The 18,420-nt window shown below is 37.0% G+C and overlaps 1 protein-coding gene across 1 annotated transcript in view; it reads left to right on the top strand.

Annotated features, from left to right (window-relative positions):
• agps (alkylglycerone phosphate synthase) overlaps nucleotides 1-18,420 on the top strand; it is a 35,537-nt gene that overhangs the window by 7,760 nt on the left and 9,357 nt on the right. The window contains exons 6-16 of the mRNA XM_032567150.1: nucleotides 107-178; nucleotides 1,015-1,094; nucleotides 2,795-2,875; nucleotides 4,541-4,666; nucleotides 5,206-5,314; nucleotides 10,492-10,619; nucleotides 10,838-10,889; nucleotides 13,692-13,768; nucleotides 13,879-13,991; nucleotides 15,920-15,989; nucleotides 17,989-18,050. Of these exons, the coding sequence (XP_032423041.1) occupies nucleotides 107-178; nucleotides 1,015-1,094; nucleotides 2,795-2,875; nucleotides 4,541-4,666; nucleotides 5,206-5,314; nucleotides 10,492-10,619; nucleotides 10,838-10,889; nucleotides 13,692-13,768; nucleotides 13,879-13,991; nucleotides 15,920-15,989; nucleotides 17,989-18,050 (970 nt within the window). The remainder of the gene's footprint in view (nucleotides 1-106; nucleotides 179-1,014; nucleotides 1,095-2,794; nucleotides 2,876-4,540; nucleotides 4,667-5,205; nucleotides 5,315-10,491; nucleotides 10,620-10,837; nucleotides 10,890-13,691; nucleotides 13,769-13,878; nucleotides 13,992-15,919; nucleotides 15,990-17,988; nucleotides 18,051-18,420) is intronic.

Consider the following 18,420-nt stretch of genomic DNA (forward strand, 5'->3'; position numbering starts at 1 on the left):
GGAAATATTGAGTAAATCTGTCTATTATGTCGTAGTTGCTTTGCATGATGATTATGTTTCTGTTGTTTCGACTGGTGTTTATAAATAATGCTTACTTTTCTTTCAGATTGTCATAATGATGTAGTGAAAATTGTGGAGCTGGCTTGCAAACATAATGTTTGTTTGATACCTTATGGAGGTAAGTCATGGAATCAAAAGTCTCCATCAACCTTGTAAGTTTTTGCATTAGTTTATGCTTCTGAGACATGTTTCAAAGGCTTTTTTTTGGGAATCTCTGAGATTTTCTGAGATTCCGTAAAACAGACTGAATGTCACAATTGCATGCAAACTGTCTACACATAACACTGTGTATAAAGTATACCGGCCATCAAATACTTCATCTCGTGTTCTGAAATATTGTTTTTCATTGATACTGTGATGCCTTTTTTTGCGATACCATTGTGCAGTCGTAGAAATTTTAACAAAGTTGCAGAAATAAATTGGTAAATTGCTCTTCTGACAGTGTGTTGTTAAAATAGTGGCGCACACAGCGCTGCTATTTTGCTATTTTAAATTATACAAAATATTTTTGGGACATATTCCTTTAATGTATGAATTGGAATTCCATGCTTTTGTATTTCCAAAAGAAATTTTCTCCACAACTAGAAACTCCCCCTGGATTTTTAACGGGCAACAAAAATGCACTTAACTCAAAAGGGGCATCATACCTAAAGTTGTAATATCCAAGACATTTGAGCAAAGCATGAATCTAGAACTTTTGGACACTGGCCTTCAATCACAGTTCATAGCTTATTCAAGAGCTTCTCCCACTGACCTTTTATGTGAGAGTTTGTCTCGCAAAAACATTTTATTGAAGATGGCTGTATTCCGGTCAACAAAAGTTTTTCTTTTATAAATTTCTGTTTAATGTAACCTAAACAATACCTGATTCCACTTGCACAAGCCTTACTATGACAAGACGAGACCTGTATTGAGAAAAATGTGTGTTTTTAAAGTGTTGTTTGTCTCTCTCAGGAGGGACTAGTGTGTCTAGTGCCCTAGAGTGCCCACCAGAGGAAACTCGATCGATTGTCTCTCTGGATACATCACAGATGGTGTGTAATTACTGGCCTGTGTGTATGAAATAAAACGCACCACATATTGTCAGAACTATTTAAGTAAATTGAAATTTCAAATCTCAGATGAGTTTGGCTAAACAGTTTTGAACAAGTTTTTTCAGTTTGTCAATAAAATGTTTGCTCACTGTATGCAGTAAGGAAATAAGAGTTGATTAATTAGGAAATAATACTCAAACAAATGCCTTCAGTAAAATACAACGTCAAGCTATTTCAGCTATCACATATTCATTCACATGCTTTTCTAAGGAGGGTTTTTGGGTATCATGCATAGAAAGAAACATTTGGGTTTGTGACCATTTTACTTAAAAGGAATTTCTCTTCACCATTTGCTGAAGAGAAATGTATAAATATTGCTTTTTAAAAGTATCCATTCCCATTGAATTGTTTCAGATTTTGAGATGTTGCAACCACAGCCTTTCAGCCTTTTATAGGAACACTTATTGGGTGCTGTTTTGCAAAACAAATAACAATCCAAAAAGTGTGGCATGCATTTGTATACAAACCCATTTGTTTTGGGTTTGGATGCAACCAAGATGTCAACCTAGAGATTCTGTGAGAGGCTCAGAGGTTTGTAGGAGAACAATAGTGAACTAAGATCATAAAAACCAGGGAAACAGCCAAGAAGGCCATCTCAAAAATGGCCGCCATGTAAGCATGGTGAGACGAAAGCCAGTATTGTCTTGTCTTCTTTAAAGTTTGCCACAAACCATGTGCAGGAAACACCCAACATGTTTAATAAGGTGCTCTGGTCAGATCAGATAAAAAAAAGAAAAAAATAATATCCCTAATACAAAACACAGTAGGTGGAAGGAAACTTAACGGTACAAATGGCCCTGATCACGGCCCTCTGAAACCTGGTGGTGGCAGTATCATGCTGTGGGGATGCGTTTCTTCAGCAGAGATGTAGAAGTTGAATGGAGCTAATTAAGCTATAGCTTTTTGCAAAAATGGAAAAGAATAGCCTCTAGATTTACAAATCTGGTTCAGACATATCAGAACAAACTTGCCAGCGTAACTGCTGTGAAAGGTTGTCGGGCATGAATACAAATGAAAACCACATTTCTCAAATTTAGGTCTTTTTAAATGATCCAGAAGAAGTCACTGTAGCCATGATAATGCTTTATATTCCACTATGTAAAAGCGCACTGCAGCCCTTTGATCCAGTGGTGATATACAAGCTGTTAGGATGCTGTTAGAGTTGTTTGGTTCCATAGACAGCAGTGTTGGGTGTCAGGGGCCAGAGGTAAAGCGGCAACCATGAAATCACATGAAAGTAGCAAAGTGATAGGAGCATAAAGTTTATTACCTCTGAGGAGTGATTGATGGAAGAAATGACATGACTTCCTGCAAGTATGGCTGAGCTGCATGCCCAGGGGACTGAACAAGAGGCTTGTATTTGGATTCAAATGCTAACTTCAATTAAGAGAACTGTTATCTTCATCCTGTAGCACATCTGCATGCTGTTACCCTCAAATACCAGTGGAGAAAATATGAGCATCGTTTAAAGAATGGTGTTAGCCAACTCTTTCTAAAGAGTTGACCAGGTCTGAGGATTCTTAGCGGCACTTTTGATTACAGCCATTTAAATGACACAAAACCTTTTATATTTGTTTCTTAAGGTTAAAGCATTTGTTTAACATTTTTAACTTCCTCAATAATTTCCTTGTTTCTTACAGAACCGTATTTTGTGGATTGACGAGAAAAATTTAACTGCCCACGTGGAGTCTGGGATCGTTGGTCAGGATCTGGAGAGACTGGTAAATACAGCTTATCCATCCGTAATGATTCTCACAAAGAGCTAAGACAGACTACACCAGAACTACACCAGTGCCCCAGCTGTGTCTCCTTTTTGATGCTGCTGGTTCTTGCCTGCTGACCTTGGCTCTCTTTGCTCAGTAGATTTCCTGGGATTTAGGAAGGTAGCAGAGAACAGAGTGCTGAAGGAGGGAGATTAGTGAGTGAGACGGTGGTCGTGAGCAGATGGCACCATCAAGCTAATTCAGAAAAATGGAGCGGGAGCAGGCGTTTGATGTAGAGGAATGCGTGAGCAGCATCTAAAGCAGACACCACCCCTGCATTTAGACTGAACTGAGGTGATGGAGCAGATGGGTCTGATATATAAACTGCTTTCCAGAGGGTGACTGTGATAAAACAAAACCTGACTTTCCTTTGGTGCTTCTGGGGAGTATTGTTCTTATTGTTAAAGGTCTTTGTTCTCATTACCGTTTACAATCATGGCTTAGATATTCTCCTAATGACCTAAACAATATCTTGAGGGACCATTCATGAATACCATCAGTGGTTGTTTTTAACCTCTCTTGTAAGGTTTGTTTTTCACAAATCAAGTGCATTTTGAGGTGCATTATAAAATTGCACATAAAGTTTACATTGCATTAATATAATAATGCGTCAGAAAAGGGACATTAATATAGAGGGAGAGAGATTGTCCACACCCTGCCCAAAATTTTGGATCAGGGTTCCTGACCTATGCCTTTTTACATGATCATTATGGGAGTCCCAGCAAAAACAGTCGTCATGTTTTATTATATTCAAAGAAAAGTTTCATCTTTTAAAGACAAAAGCTTTCATCTGTAGTTTTTGTCTTTAAAAACACTCAAATATTCTGTTTTAGACATAATTATCCCCGAGGGACAATTAATTTACAAAAGAATAATTTAAAACAGAGTAAACATGGTGATGTCCAGACACGCACAAAGTCTTTGTTACTAGATGTGATTTTATTGAAAGCTTACAATGTATTTTTTATGTATTCTTTTGATTTATTTTATTTTGTTTTTACACATCAAGCTTCAGCTGTATGCATTAGTCAGATATATCTTTAGAACCAGAAAGGTATTCATTTCAAACTCAAAATATCTGCAACTGTCAAGAAAGAGCCATACTGGTGCACCCATAGTACCTCTAGTGAATGAGTAAAGTGAGATGCAATCACCAAAGTAGTTTAGACCAGGTAATACTGAGGAAATAGTGCTTAATTCTATTGCGCTTCATCGGTAGTGTTTTTAAATGTTTACGTACCATTGATTTTTTTATTATTATTGAGGCTGAACATGTTTTGCTGTAGGTTTATAAGAAAGTCCAGTTTAAAGCCTTTGTTTTATATATTATATTAGTGCTACATGTAGACTGTTATTGTTTGCTTTTTTTATTCCTCTTGGGTGACGTGAAGTTGCTGTAAAAATCTACAGAGCTATAAAGCCTAAGTTTATACATTGCTGTTTAACTATAATTGCAGCTACAGAGCAGTAATTATATTTTCCCCCTCTGCATGCTCTTTTTTTTGTTTGTCATAAAACATTCTTGTGGCTTTACAGCATCAAATGTTTCCAAGCATTTTTTGCTTTTTTTAAAAAAAATTTTAACTACCACAACAGACACATGCTCTTTCACTTTTATCGCAGCTTAATGAGAGCGGCTACTGTACGGGGCACGAGCCCGACTCCATGGAGTTCAGCTCCCTGGGGGGGTGGGTTGCCACGAGAGCATCGGGCATGAAGAAGAACATCTATGGCAACATTGAAGATCTGGTGAGTCACCTCCCTTCCCTTTTGCCTTGCTGTGTGTTTGATCCACACCACGCAACGAGGGAACACAAGTTACTGCGCAGTAATTAGAGAGAACATAACTGGCAGCGGGGTTTTTGACTCAGCCTTCACTTCTAAACTTATATTTTGCAGTAGTTATGGTATAAGTTATGAAAAACACACTACATGAGGGGTTTTTACACAGTCTGGGAAAGTGATATTTATGGAAAAAATAGCTCCTTCATGCTTTTTTTTACTTCCCTCTAGTTCTTTTTTTCTCCTTCCCTTTAGTCCTTGTATCCTACCTCTGTTTCCTTCCCTTTGTCCTGCCTCCATTTTCCCCTTCCCCTCATTATTTTTTTATTTCTTGTTTCTTTTCTTCCTGTTTGTAGTTTTTCCACATTCCATGTTCCAGTCCTTCCCACTAAGGAAATGGCCATTGTTTCATGCTTAAATTTTCTATTTTCTATTTGAAAACAAAGAAAGAGAACATAAAGCTCTGCAAAAGTATCTGATTGTTTTGATGTCCTCTGATTGAATAGGTCGTCCATATTAAGATGGTTACTCCTCGAGGCGTGATTGAAAAGAGTTGCCAGGGACCACGGATGTCCACGGGTCCAGACATTCACCACTTCATCTTGGGCTCCGAAGGTTTGCTAACTGGCTTGCATGTTCTCAGTACACATTAACTTGTGCATATCTGTGAGGACTTTGAGATAAAACAGTAACATCAGGACAGTTCTCAGGTGTAGCATTTTTTTTTACACATTTACTAGCTTTGGTTTAAACTCATCTGAAGTGGTATATGTAAGGAAACAAGGGGAGGAGGTTGTAAGCGCTGCTGCACTCCATCTGCAGTGCCCTGTCCTTGTGAATGCCCACAGAGAATAGTGCCATATGCCAAGTTTTCCTACATAATGAGGGGGTTCAGAGAGGCTTGGCATTGCTATGTTAAACAGCTGTGGATACCAACTTTATATTGGCTGTGCAAAGCTCAACAATCTGCTGCCTGGTTTGGCTGCGGATTGCTGCATAAGTCTCAATTTGTGCTGATTGGATGTGCAAAGCAGTATGTAGGATCGAAATCACAGAAATGTAATTTGACACGGTACATTAGTTTAATACACAAGTAAATCAGCTCTGCTCTTCGTACAATAATATAGCGGCGATACAGATAGACGTGTTACTTTACACATTTGAATAGCCAGGGTTATTTTTTCTCTTTTTTTTACCAGCTTTACTTTCTGTATCCTGATTGTGATTGGTTGTTTGATGCCAACTCCTCCTGCTTTATATGCCCACACACACACACACACACCCACCCATACACACCCTGACGCACACACACACGCATTTAAAGGTTGGCAAGGCTGCTTAGCCTTACAATTTAGCAGCCTATTTATTGTTTAGATATTTAAACCAAATAATTTCTGGGTACGTGAAATGGGCTACTTATGGCCCTTTTACACCGAGAGCTACAACCTAGGTTGGTGCAGCTTGGTACACTATTTTGTGGTCTGATGTAAGGGTTGGCAATATGGACTTAGTTTTTTTTGGCATATTTTGTGTTGCTATTGTGATAACAACAAAACTAATGACAAGAACTACCTATTACTTCTATTTTAGGTAACTGTACAGTATGGCTGTAAACGTGTGGCAGAGCAGTCATATCCCCACAAACACAAATACTGCTCTTAAAAAACATTTTAAAAAATTTAATACACCTTTTTAGGACACCAGTTACATAAAGAAGTGGGATTTGTACCGCTAGCCTGCACACAGTAACTGCACTTAGAGTAAGTGTATTTAACCTCCTAAGTTTGTATCATTCATTTTTGCATCAACTCTGACCAGCTTCCTTGTCCCTCCTAAAGAAATGCTCCCCCACAACATGATGCTGCTACCACCGTGTCTGACAGTGGGGATGCTGTATTCAGGGTGATGTGCTGTCAGTTTTCCTCAACACTGTGGTTTTTGCACTTTGTCCATAATGTTGCATTTTGTTGTCTTCTCACCTGAACACATTTTTGCACATGCTTGCTATGTCCCACTCATGGCTCTGGAAAAGGTAAACAATACTTTTTAAAGTATTTTGTAAACAATTATCTTCTTCATTCCACTCTTATATAAATACAAGATCTTCAGAATGCAGGACTAGTAGTTGTCCTGTTGACAGATTCTCTCTTCTCCTGAGCTGGGGATTACTAACGCTCCTCCTAAGTTACCATTTGCTTCTTGACTGCTTCTGAGATGAATGGTTTTCGTAGATCTGCAGTTATGGCCATACTCTTTCCATTTAAAGATGATAGGTTAAAGGTCAGATTAAAGGTCACTTAATCTCAACCTATCTGCTGTGTTCCTTGGTCTTCTTGATGCTGATTGTTCACTAATGTTCTCCTGCAACTTCTGAAATCTTCCCACATAAAATCCCAGCTGGATTTATACTGAAAATAAATTGCAGCCTCAGTATAAGAATATAATTTATGTGGACTGTTAATTAATTAGGAAACTTCTGAAGGCAGTTGCATGCATGGGACTAAATTTAGGGGTATCAGAGTAATTCAGTCCTGAAAACAAATGCTTGCCAACTTCTCAGATTTTTATTTGTAAAAATCATTAACTGATTTTCCACACGCTTTATAGTCAGACAGAACTTTGTGTTGCTCAGACACATAAAATGCCACTAATATATATATAATACCACTAATATACCGTACAACTACAAACTACATAGAAGTTTTATAGTTACTTTTACAGCAACTACACGATATTTGCTCATATGACAACTTTATGAATCAGAATTAAAATCATAAACAACTTTTATTAATGCAAATCAGCTCATCACCTCCACATACATCCCAAGTTTGGGTTTGAACTTAGTAAAACCAGTTAAGTTGAGGTAGAAAATAAGCTGGCTAAATGGGGCCAGTGCACAACATAGAGATAGAACAGGACTAAATCACGTTTCTTGGACTTTGTGTCTCTCTGGGAGACCTAACATTGAAGCTAAAGGTCAGCCCACCATGTAGCCTCATTAAAATGATCAACCTCCTCAAGCTAAGAACGCCTTGCTGCAGTGTGACCGTAGGCCACTTAAACAGCAGCTACTCTGCACCAGCTATGCCCTGCATGCTAATAGCACCACATCCATTTTATTAGGAATTTGTCTGGAAGCTTAATCTGCTCATTCTCTGCACAACAAAGGGAACTGTTTATCTCTCTGACCTTGGAGTAGCCTGAATACAAAGCAGTTCTTCCTCCTGGTTTCAACCAGGAGGAAGAAGTATTGGATTGATCACTAATCTCTCCAAAACTCCTTTCAGTGAAACAAATGAATGAGCTAATGCTTGAAGCCAAATGATTATTACATGAGGGGAGGGCGTCACTGAGGTGATTGTTATGGAAAATCTTGTAACACTTTATTTACAAAATGTTGCTGCATCATAGCATTGGTTCTTTGTATTCTCTCTCATTTACCTCCTATTTATCCTCACTCCCACAACCTCCTTCACTTTGTTGCACTACAGCTCCTCCCCACCTCCTTCCATTTCCCCTTTCTCTAAATCCCAATCCATGCTCTGGCGCTCCTTGTGCCTACGAGGAGGAGCGATTGAAATCATATGTTTTCCATTGGGCCACTAGAGAGCAGCGTGTGGCATATATATCCACTTTACAGGCGCCATAAAAGCCACTATATGATCCAGAATGCCTAGTTATCTGTAATATAATGTAGTAATATGGAAATCAACGTATCCATCTAAATAAATGTGTTGTATTTATTACAGACTGAGCCAGAATAGAAGAGCAGAGAAAAGTAGGGACTTAAAGATAAGCGTTTGCTATGAGCCCCTCAGGATATGTGTAAATTTCCACACTTATGTCAAAAGAGGATACATAACTAATACAAAGGACTCACCAAAAAAGTAACAGATTGACAGATTTCCAGATGTATTTGATGGCTTGCTTGTTAATGTGTATCAATCTCAGAAAAAATGATGTCTGAAGATTTAAAAGGCCAAAATATGTACAAAATGGTGTACATTCCAATAATTGGTTCCTAATTCATTATTACCATAAATGTTGACAGAAGTTATGATTTTATGTCACACTATAAGCTATTATAAAGATACTTTATCTGAGGGACCATGAAAAATATTCTGCAAGTCTAATTGATATGCAGAAACTTTACCATGCTTGCTGAACATAGGTTTAACGGTAATAAAATTCTGAAATGCTTAACCCTCTGAGATTATTTTACCATGGTAACCGTTCCTAATCCTCTGAATCCGGTGTGTTTATGTGTTGTATGGACAGATATGAGGTTCTCTATTCTCAGGGATTCCTATTTCTGCAAATATAACCCAACATATACATTACAATTATTTTAATGCTCTCCACATCACAAGCTTGTCATTTTGATACATAGTGTTAACATGTGGAGAAAACACCTGCTACATTTGTTAGATGCTCTTAGGTAAAAGTGCTTATTGTATATATACGTATATACAGTACAGACCAAAAGTTTGGACACACCTTTCTAATTCAATGGGTTTTCTTTATTTTCATGACTATTTATAAGGCAAGAAATCCCACTTATTAACCTGACAGGGCACACCTATGAAGTGAAAACCATTTCAGGTGACTACCTCTTGAAGCTCATCAAGAAAATGCAGAGTGTGTGCAAAGCAGCAATCACAGCAAAAGGTTGCTACTTTGAAGAAACTAGAATATAAGGGGTATTTTCAGTTGTTTTACACTTTTTTGTTTAGTGCATATTTCCACATGTGTTATTCATAGTTTTGATGCCTTCAGTGTGAATCTGCAATGTCAATAGTCATGAAAATAAGGGAAACTCATTGAATTAAAAGGTGTGACCAAACGTTTGGTCTGTACTGTCTATATATATATATATATATATATATATATATATATATATATATATATATATATATTGCCAGTCTGATATTCATAAAGGAAATCTTAGACTTGGATTATAACATTATGTAACATTATATTTAGTTTGTGAATTAGTTAGGCTATTTTTATTGTAACCAAGAGAAAAGTTTCTCAGTATTCTTTCAAATAGATTGTTGACAATCTGGCCCAACAGGTGAGCGAGGGGCAACACTGTAACACTCTATGCTCTATAGAGTTGGAGTAAGCCTTCTCCACCCTATTGCTTTATTCTGGCATCTCACTTAAATGACTTTAAACTGTTGGACCTGTATGATGGAAGATTAACTTAACGTTTTAAAAGAGAGCTTTGTGTCTTTTTCAGCAGGAACTTGAAAAAGACTTTTGCCAAGGTCATAATGTCAACCAGTGGCTGCTTTACGTGTAAATATGTTGCTGTTGATGGCCCCCACTGCCCTTGATAGGGACCCACTTTATTTCCTCTTGCATTCATGCAGATAAATCTTAGCTTTCCCCCTGTGTGTGGTAGAACACCAGACCTACCGTGAAATGTGAGACCAAGGTCATACGAATGACCCAGAGGACATGTACCGGAAAGCCTTGTAAAATACTTTTAAACTCTGCTTTAAAAGGCTCAGCTGGTGTAAATTGCATTCAGATACAGAAAAACTTTATTAGTCCCAGGAAGGCAGCATCTGTAGCTTAACCATAAACAAGCCTATGCTCAGGCATGTTCACAATAAGCAGTGTCAAACATAGAGAAGGAAGAAAAAAATAAAAATGTTTGCAAGTAGATTGTAAACAAATGACTAATAAAGGACAAAGTGAAACAGAAATGAACACTTTTGACCCAGATCTGAATCAAGTTGCAAAAATAAAAATCATGTTCAAAATATGTTTTTTTGTTCCTCTAGGAACCCTTGGTGTGGTTACTGAGGTAACAATTAAAATCCGTCCCATACCAGAGTATCAGAAGTACGGCTCTGTGGTGTTCCCCAATTTTGAGCAGGGTGTTGCCTGCCTTCGAGAGGTGGCTAGACAGGTATGAAGGCCATCGTTTCTTTATATTGTTCTTTGTTACAATGTATGCATCTATCCGGTCACCAGTTTTTTTATGTTTTACTTGTTTAGTGATGTTTTTGTTTTCTTACATTATAATAAGATAACCTGATCTAAACCTTCAACCTGCTGTAACATCTACACTGTTTTTTGTTATATAATGTTTTTTTTTATGTATTTGAGCTTTATTTTGCTTTCCAGAGGTGTGCTCCAGCATCTATACGGCTCATGGATAATGAACAGTTTAAATTTGGTAAGTTTAGTTTGCTTCTTCATAGTATGCTCTAATCTGTCATATTTCAAGTATGTTGTTATTCATGCCATAAATACTGTATTTGATCACTTTGACTACTTGTGAGTATGACGATCCAAAACTTGAAACCAAACGCTTGATTAGATTAGATTATTTGTGGCCTCGGCATTCTGTCTTATGTTAAGTGGGAGGCTTTAAAAATCATCAAAGATATAAGAAGCAAATTGAAAGGAAGCTTTTATAAAAATTATTTTCAAGATGTCAAGTTAATGGTTCCTATGGAGAAACCATTAACAGATAAGAGGAAGGCCGAGTTGAGAAAAGTCTTTGTTTTGTCCTTTTGCGCTTTAATACATCCTTTGCAACAGCACTTGCTGGATTTAGAAATGTTGGCACCTTTTGGAAAATCTTAGTTAAGGTAAAGAAATCTTTTGGAACACCCATTAAGGTTACTATACTAATAATGCTAACTGTGCTATTCATAGTAGCAGTATATGGTCCTAAAAGTAGCTTAAAATGCCATCTTTGTTTTAAAATTGTGAAGCCTTGTTTTAAACCTTTGCTTTGTCACTCATGGTCTGAGACAACCTCTGCTTCTATGAATAATGGACCTTTCATGGCTGAAAGAATAATTTTAGCTGATTAGGGTTTTTAATAAAAAAAATAATAAAAATAAAGAAACAACCCTACTCAGTTAAAATCTGTACTACTAACTTGCAAACGTTTGTAGTATCTAGCTTTTGCAAATAAATAAATAATAATAATAATAATAATAATAAATCATGCAGCATTCAATCTCCAGATCAAAAAATAGCAATACATTTAGTTTTGCCCCAACAGTTCATTCTGCATCAGCCACTAGGCATGTCCATCAGCTAGCTTGGCCCTCATGTTAGCTCTGTTGTTTTAAACTAGTTTTAAGAAAACTGCTGCCTTAAAGATCCAGCGTTCCACTTTATAAGATTTGATACCCCAGTAGTTACTCAAAATTACCACATAAACCAGCTCTGTAGATTTAAGTAGATATTATTTGTATTTGTACCCAACATATCTGGTGCACTTTGGTCAGTGTTTAGTGTGTTGAGTTATTTCTTGTATGGAGTATGAAGTTATGATTAAGGGTTTATTTCTTTACCACTCCTTTGTAATCTATGACATTTCTACACAAACAACGTGGCAGCTTTTAAACTGCAAAATTCTTTATTTTAAATTGAGTTTTCTCAAACATTTAATTCATGTAAATGTACGTTTCAAAAAAAGAGTGCTGCAAACATTCATGTCACTTTCTACAGCTCCAAATTGTTAATCTGATTATTGTATTTGCAACAAAACCGCAGCATGTGTACGAAATGAGACCAGGACTGAAGGCATAATGACAAATAACCTGGGCCAGAATGAAGTAGTTGCTCTGTTGAAGTTTTATGATGTTGTTTCCTGAGGTCTTGTGGAATGCATCTGGCATTACCGGAGATCTCTGTAAAGTTCCCCCGTCCCCAGGGATCTCGTTATCTCCCCTGTATTTCCACTTTTCATGGAGTAGGCACTTCTTAGCATTAAGTAGGAAAGATGAGGTGACCAATGGTTTTTTTTCACCCTCTCCTTTCTTTTTTGTATTTGTCTTTGTATATTTATCTTTGACCCCTACATCAAACACAAGGCTCTTTTTTGTATTCATTGGTTTTAGTGTTTTCCCTCTACTTTTAATAATGCTGGCTACAAATACCTGACCATTGACATCACCTATACATTTTTTGTATGCTACATCATTTAATTTATATGTTAACTAAAACATTCTGTTGAAAGAAAGGAATAAATAAGAAACCTAGAAACCCAGAGAAAGGAGTTAAGCGAGCTTTTGTTTATGTGTGCATCATTTTGTATCTGGATTTTTGAGTATTTAATTAATGACTTTGATAGCTGTGAGAGACCCCAAGACCCACAATCAAATTTTGGAATGGAAACAATTAGGACACTAAGTGATGAAGAGACTTCGGCATGGGGGGAAATAAATGAACTGTTAAGTCTCTGTGACATCACCCATGACTTCCCTGCTGTGATTGATAACCATCCCATCGGCCCCCAGCCCCTCATTTTCGCTTGTCCACAGGCGCTTTTGTGCGTCCGATCAGGAATAAATCAAAAAGTGAGGGTGAGGAAGACTGATATCACTGCGTCAACCCCACTTCCCTTTGGAAACTGCCTGATTTATAGTTGCTGTCGCTGGCAGCTATTGGGCCTGTTATGAAGTTATTCAAATGTTACTATTTATATTTCCTATTTTTTTGGTTTGTATATCAGACCATCTCGGCCTCTCTGAATGGGAAACGAGGCAGCCGAAATAGTTTGTCTAAAAATCAGACAAAGGTCAGTTTTAGTTCAAGATTTACAGAATTTTGAGGTCAAATATGTGATCTCCGTTTTTTTTTTTTTTTTATCAAGCTTTGACAGCACCAGTGCTGATTTTGGAGGATTACAATTTCTTTTTAAGACTTATGGTAAAGGGAGAAAAATTTTCATTGTCTTAAACTATTATCTTATCCCCTATAAAATCATTAATTATTTACATTAAATTCATAGATACTGGTGTTGACCGACTTTTTTTTTTTTCTTTAGTCTTCCTTCGTGAGAAAGGACTTCCTTACCAAACAGTGTTAAAATTCAGCAGAATCTGTGGACTTTTTTTGGAGTTTGCAGTTGTCATCAGTCTTGGTCAATCAGCCTGAAAATTCCAGTGAAACGTTGATTGTTTTTTAGTGTCTGATTCACTTGAGTAATATTTATTTGATTTTTTTTTTTTTACAGGTCATGCCCTGAAGCCACAAGTATCATCAATTTTCACATCATTTCTGGACGGACTAAAGAAGTTTTACATCACCAAGGTAAAAAAAAAAAAACACACACACACCATAACATAATTTGGATATCTTTGTCTCTGGTGTTTTCTGTAAAAAAAATAAAAATAAAAAACATTCTCCTTTTTAACTTTCAGTTCAAAGGGTTTGACCCTAACCGCTTGTGTGTGGCCACCCTGCTGTTTGAAGGAGCCCGTGAGAAGGTGCTGCAGCACGAGAAGCAAGTTTATGACATTGCAGCAAAATTTGGGTGCGAACACTTGGTCTATTCTATCCTTTTAAATGTATTTACATGAGGAGGAAAACAAGCTAAGTCTCGCTCATTGCAGGCTAGAATAAGGAGTAGCAGTGACTTGGGTTAAAAGAAAACTCTTTTAACACACTACTGCGTCAAAGAAGTGTGGATCTGTGTGAACTGTTGAGTCACCTTAAGATGTCCTTTTTCCAGCACAGCTGTAATGTTAAAGCGAGTCTGCGGAGGGAAGTGATAGTAGAGCAGCAGTCCCCTGAGGACAGCACAGAGGAAGATGACACAGCCTGGTAGTCCTCAGCTGATATGATTGATCATGTTACTGAACAGCTGGGACTTCCCACTATAGAGGAAACCACTGTCCCAGCCCTCCTTTTTAAAACACCGGCCTGTTCAACAAGTTCAACCTAAAGTTGCTTTCCCATGTTCAAGACCTGAATTTGAAGTTGAAAATAAAAAGGAATACTTTAGTTACAACTTCCTATTTATTTTTTAAATAATAGCAGACATTGCAGGTTAAACAGACAGGCTTGTCTAAATATTTTTTTAAATATTTCTATTAAGGTTTCTTTTGGGAATAAAACTCCTCCTCTTGCCATTTATTTTCTGTTACCTTTCATTTGTTTTCAGCAATTTCTAAGAATCTCTGAAGATTCAACGGAATTTATTCAAAATTAGTTTCTTTACCTAAGGGTCAAACAAGTCAGACAATGGAAACTGAAATTTGCAGCTTCTAATGCAGCTGATTTCTATTTATTTATTTATTTGTTTGTTTTTTAAATAAAGTAAACAATGGCTCACAGCTTTGATCTTGAAGAAATATAGCAGTTTATGTAATCACAACATCTTCATCTGATTCGACAACTTTTATTATGCTGTGTCCTAGACATTTATGTAATATATACTGTGGATGACTGATGACGCAATAATTATCACATGCAATTGAGAATTGAATATTACGACAAGAATTAATATTAGATATTAACAATAACCTTTAATGGATGTTTGGCCAAAAATATAAGATTCCTGCCACACCGTGCCTCTTTCTGAAAGGTGTATTTTATTAGTCGCATAACCGCATTATAGAAATCTGTTTTAATTCATTTGTTGTCAAAGTAAATATAAAAAGTCCACAAAGAAGATAACAGTCGACTCAACAGTTGGCTCCTTCTTGTCCCTATAAATGTTTTGCACAAAATTTGAAAAAATAAAAAGTATAGTGAAGATGTAAATGGCCCAAAAAACTGCTTGCATAAATATTCAGCTTTTACTGTAAATAAATGTGATGTATTTGGTATTTACCATGTACCTTAAATGTTTAACACATTCCAACCATCAACCTTATGAATGTCAAAAACCTGTCTCTGTAGGTTACGCAGTGTTCAAGCAATACTTCACCTGTCAATGATTTCATCTTGGATGATGCTTATTTCTAACATCCTTCCTTTCTAGTTTTACTCTGCTGCCTTGTGCTCAGACTTCCAGGCTTCCTTGGATCATAGAAAGCTATTAAAGCAGAAGAGGCGCATCAGTCTCATGTAGCATCCTCTCCATAATTGCATTATTTCAAAGAAATGGTGAACACCCATCAGATCAAGTGTCAGTGATGGATTACTTGGGTTAAGCCAGTAAGGAATGCTTTCCTCTGGTGTAAGGAAACAGGAAGACGGGTAAAAAAAAAAAAATCAATATAGTGATTTTCTAATGAGCTCGGCCTGATTAGTTTGGATGGTAAATGAAAATGTGATTACCCACAGCCGGTGATAGATGTGTGGCTGACCTGTGGCGATGCGTGGAGCGCAGCAGCATTGATCTGTACATTGTTGGAGTGACGAGCTCCAGGACAGCTGTTGTGAGGGCCAGCAGTCTGGGCAACAAAGCTTGAAAGAAAGGAGCAGTTAAATATTAACCATGTTGTGTCTTTCTAGGGGCTTGGCAGCAGGAGAGGACAATGGACAGAGGGGCTACATGTTGACCTTCGTCATTGCTTACCTCCGGGTGGGTCACTGCTCTGGCTTTTTCTCCGTCTGAGCTGATGGGCAGGGAGGCTGAGGGTTGACAGAAGATAGGATAGAAAATGAAGATGATGGGCTGCAGAATATGACCTCAGGAGGTCCTCCATCGGTCACAGTTATCAGTGTGTCTAATGTTGTGGAAGGAGGGCACAGTGGCTCCTGACACAATAACAATAGAGAGTTACGCAGGTCAGTCCTGATGGAGGCCGTTCTGATGAGCACGGGTGTACATTTCAGTAAGCTTCTTACTGACAGCTTTATCCAAGGATCTAAATTTGAATTTTAAATGTGAGATAAAAGGGGAACTTATTGGATGTGTTTTCATCATAAGTAATGTTTTTTGTATTTATGAATTCAAAAAAAGTCATTGGAGGGCATAAGGGGCTTTATATCTTTATAGTTTTTTGTCACTTCATCTTATTTTTTCCATCTTATCTTTCAGTCATTAGTTTGACTGATCCGTTCACTTCTTTGGGGTTCAAAGTTGATGCTGTCACAATATAATTTCTTCGCTTGATTCCTGCTTGTCTTCCATTCATTCTAGTTATAGGACTTCTGCAAATCCAAATAACAACAAGCTGTGTTTGATGACATTTACTTCATCAAATGAAGTTACATTTGCTTCAGATAGTTTCCATTAGAGATTGAGTTTTTCCATTCATTGAAGTTTTCTTTAGGTTTGTTTTAAAAAGATTAGCTTCTATTAAAGAGAGAGTCTTGGAGGGAAATACAAATGGGGGCAAATTTGTTTACTGGTAAGTGTAAAAAAGTCCTTAATCTACTGTTACAGCAACACAAAAGAATTTTGAAATGCTTTGATTAATGAAGTAAGAAGCATTAATATCTTTCTGCTTTTAGTTCATAGTAAACATAAACCCCAGATAATGACAAAAAATACAATTACCGTAATTACGGTATTTCCATCTCAAGATTTTTATTAAAGTTGCATCTGAACATTCGATGTTTTGATACTGAAACAACTTATAGTTTCTTCACAACTTGGCAACCTTACCACCTCTTTAGCCTCTAAAACATGTATGCACTGCATTAAACAATAAGTGTCACCAAATATATTGCAGGCATAGAAAATCAGAACTTATTCTTATCCAGAATAGATTAGAATAAATGTATTCTAATCCAGGCAGTATTTAAGATAGACATACTGTCTGCAGAGATATGGAGAAAATAATAAATTTGTGATATATTTTGCATTTCTAGGTGGCTCTATATTTGACACTGCTGCCCTTAATAACTCATAAAACCCACTTATGCCAATAAATAGTACGGCACTTAATTCATCAGGAGCAGACACAGAGGGATTCTATTTTTTGTCTAGGGACTGAGATGGTCATAGGACAAGATGTATATATATTTCTGTTTTGTAGCAGTATAATGCTGAAGCATCCGTTGACAAGCTATTTTCTGTTTAACGGCAGATTTGTATTAGAATTTAGTTGCCACATGTTCATAGATTTAGAACAGAAACAGACCCACAGGATCACAGATCCTCCACCGTACTTAAGTGTCTGTGAGTTGCTTTGTTACATATTCATCCCTTGCTTCAGGCAAAATCCACCTCATGTGTTACCAAAAAAACTCAAATCTTGCTCTCATCTGACCAGATATATAGTTTTCTGTTAAAGTAAAGAAAGTCATTGATTATTAATTAAAACATAACAGAAACTTTGATCCCTTATAAAGGTAAAGTATACTTTATAAAAACTTCATTTATTTTAAAGTAATTGTAAAGGAGACCAACAGTTGTTCCACTACTGAAAACTATTATTTATTACATAGAAAACACAACTTTAGACATGTTTTAGCTATATTTCGCACTAAATCCCACAAATTATTTTGACTAGGTTAAAATCTTTTGAAGCTACTGACCAAAGGGTCAAAAAGTGATTTCTGCCAGGTGCATGTAAATATACTGAATCCATTAACTTTGCAGACTCCTAATGTTAATACTGTATTCTATACAGGACTTGGGAATGGACTACTATGTGATAGGGGAGTCTTTTGAAACCTCTGTGCCTTGGGACAGGTAAGTGCATTAAAAAGGGCTGCAGGCTTTCCTCTGTTAATTTTTAATGCATTTTGTTCTTTACTCCTTCTGAAAGACCACTCTGCTTTCTTGATGTGACCCTCTTTCTCTTTCAAATTCCCAGCCTCTCTCTTTGACATTCACCTTCATGTCTGCTTTCTCTAACCATTTAAACAACTGCATCAAAGGCTGTTTTTCCTTCTCAGCATTGCTGGCACACGCACACACACCCACGCAAACACGCATATATATAAAAGGACGTGGGTTTATCACCACATGTGCTGTGTGGGGGCGGCGTAACGTGTATACCATGAGCCGCTGATCTTCCTCAGATCCATGTTGTGAGATCTGCAGTTCCAACATGTTTTAT

Source organism: Xiphophorus hellerii, chromosome 7 (genome assembly GCF_003331165.1).
Source record: "Xiphophorus hellerii strain 12219 chromosome 7, Xiphophorus_hellerii-4.1, whole genome shotgun sequence".
NCBI classification, from domain to species: domain Eukaryota; kingdom Metazoa; phylum Chordata; class Actinopteri; order Cyprinodontiformes; family Poeciliidae; genus Xiphophorus; species Xiphophorus hellerii.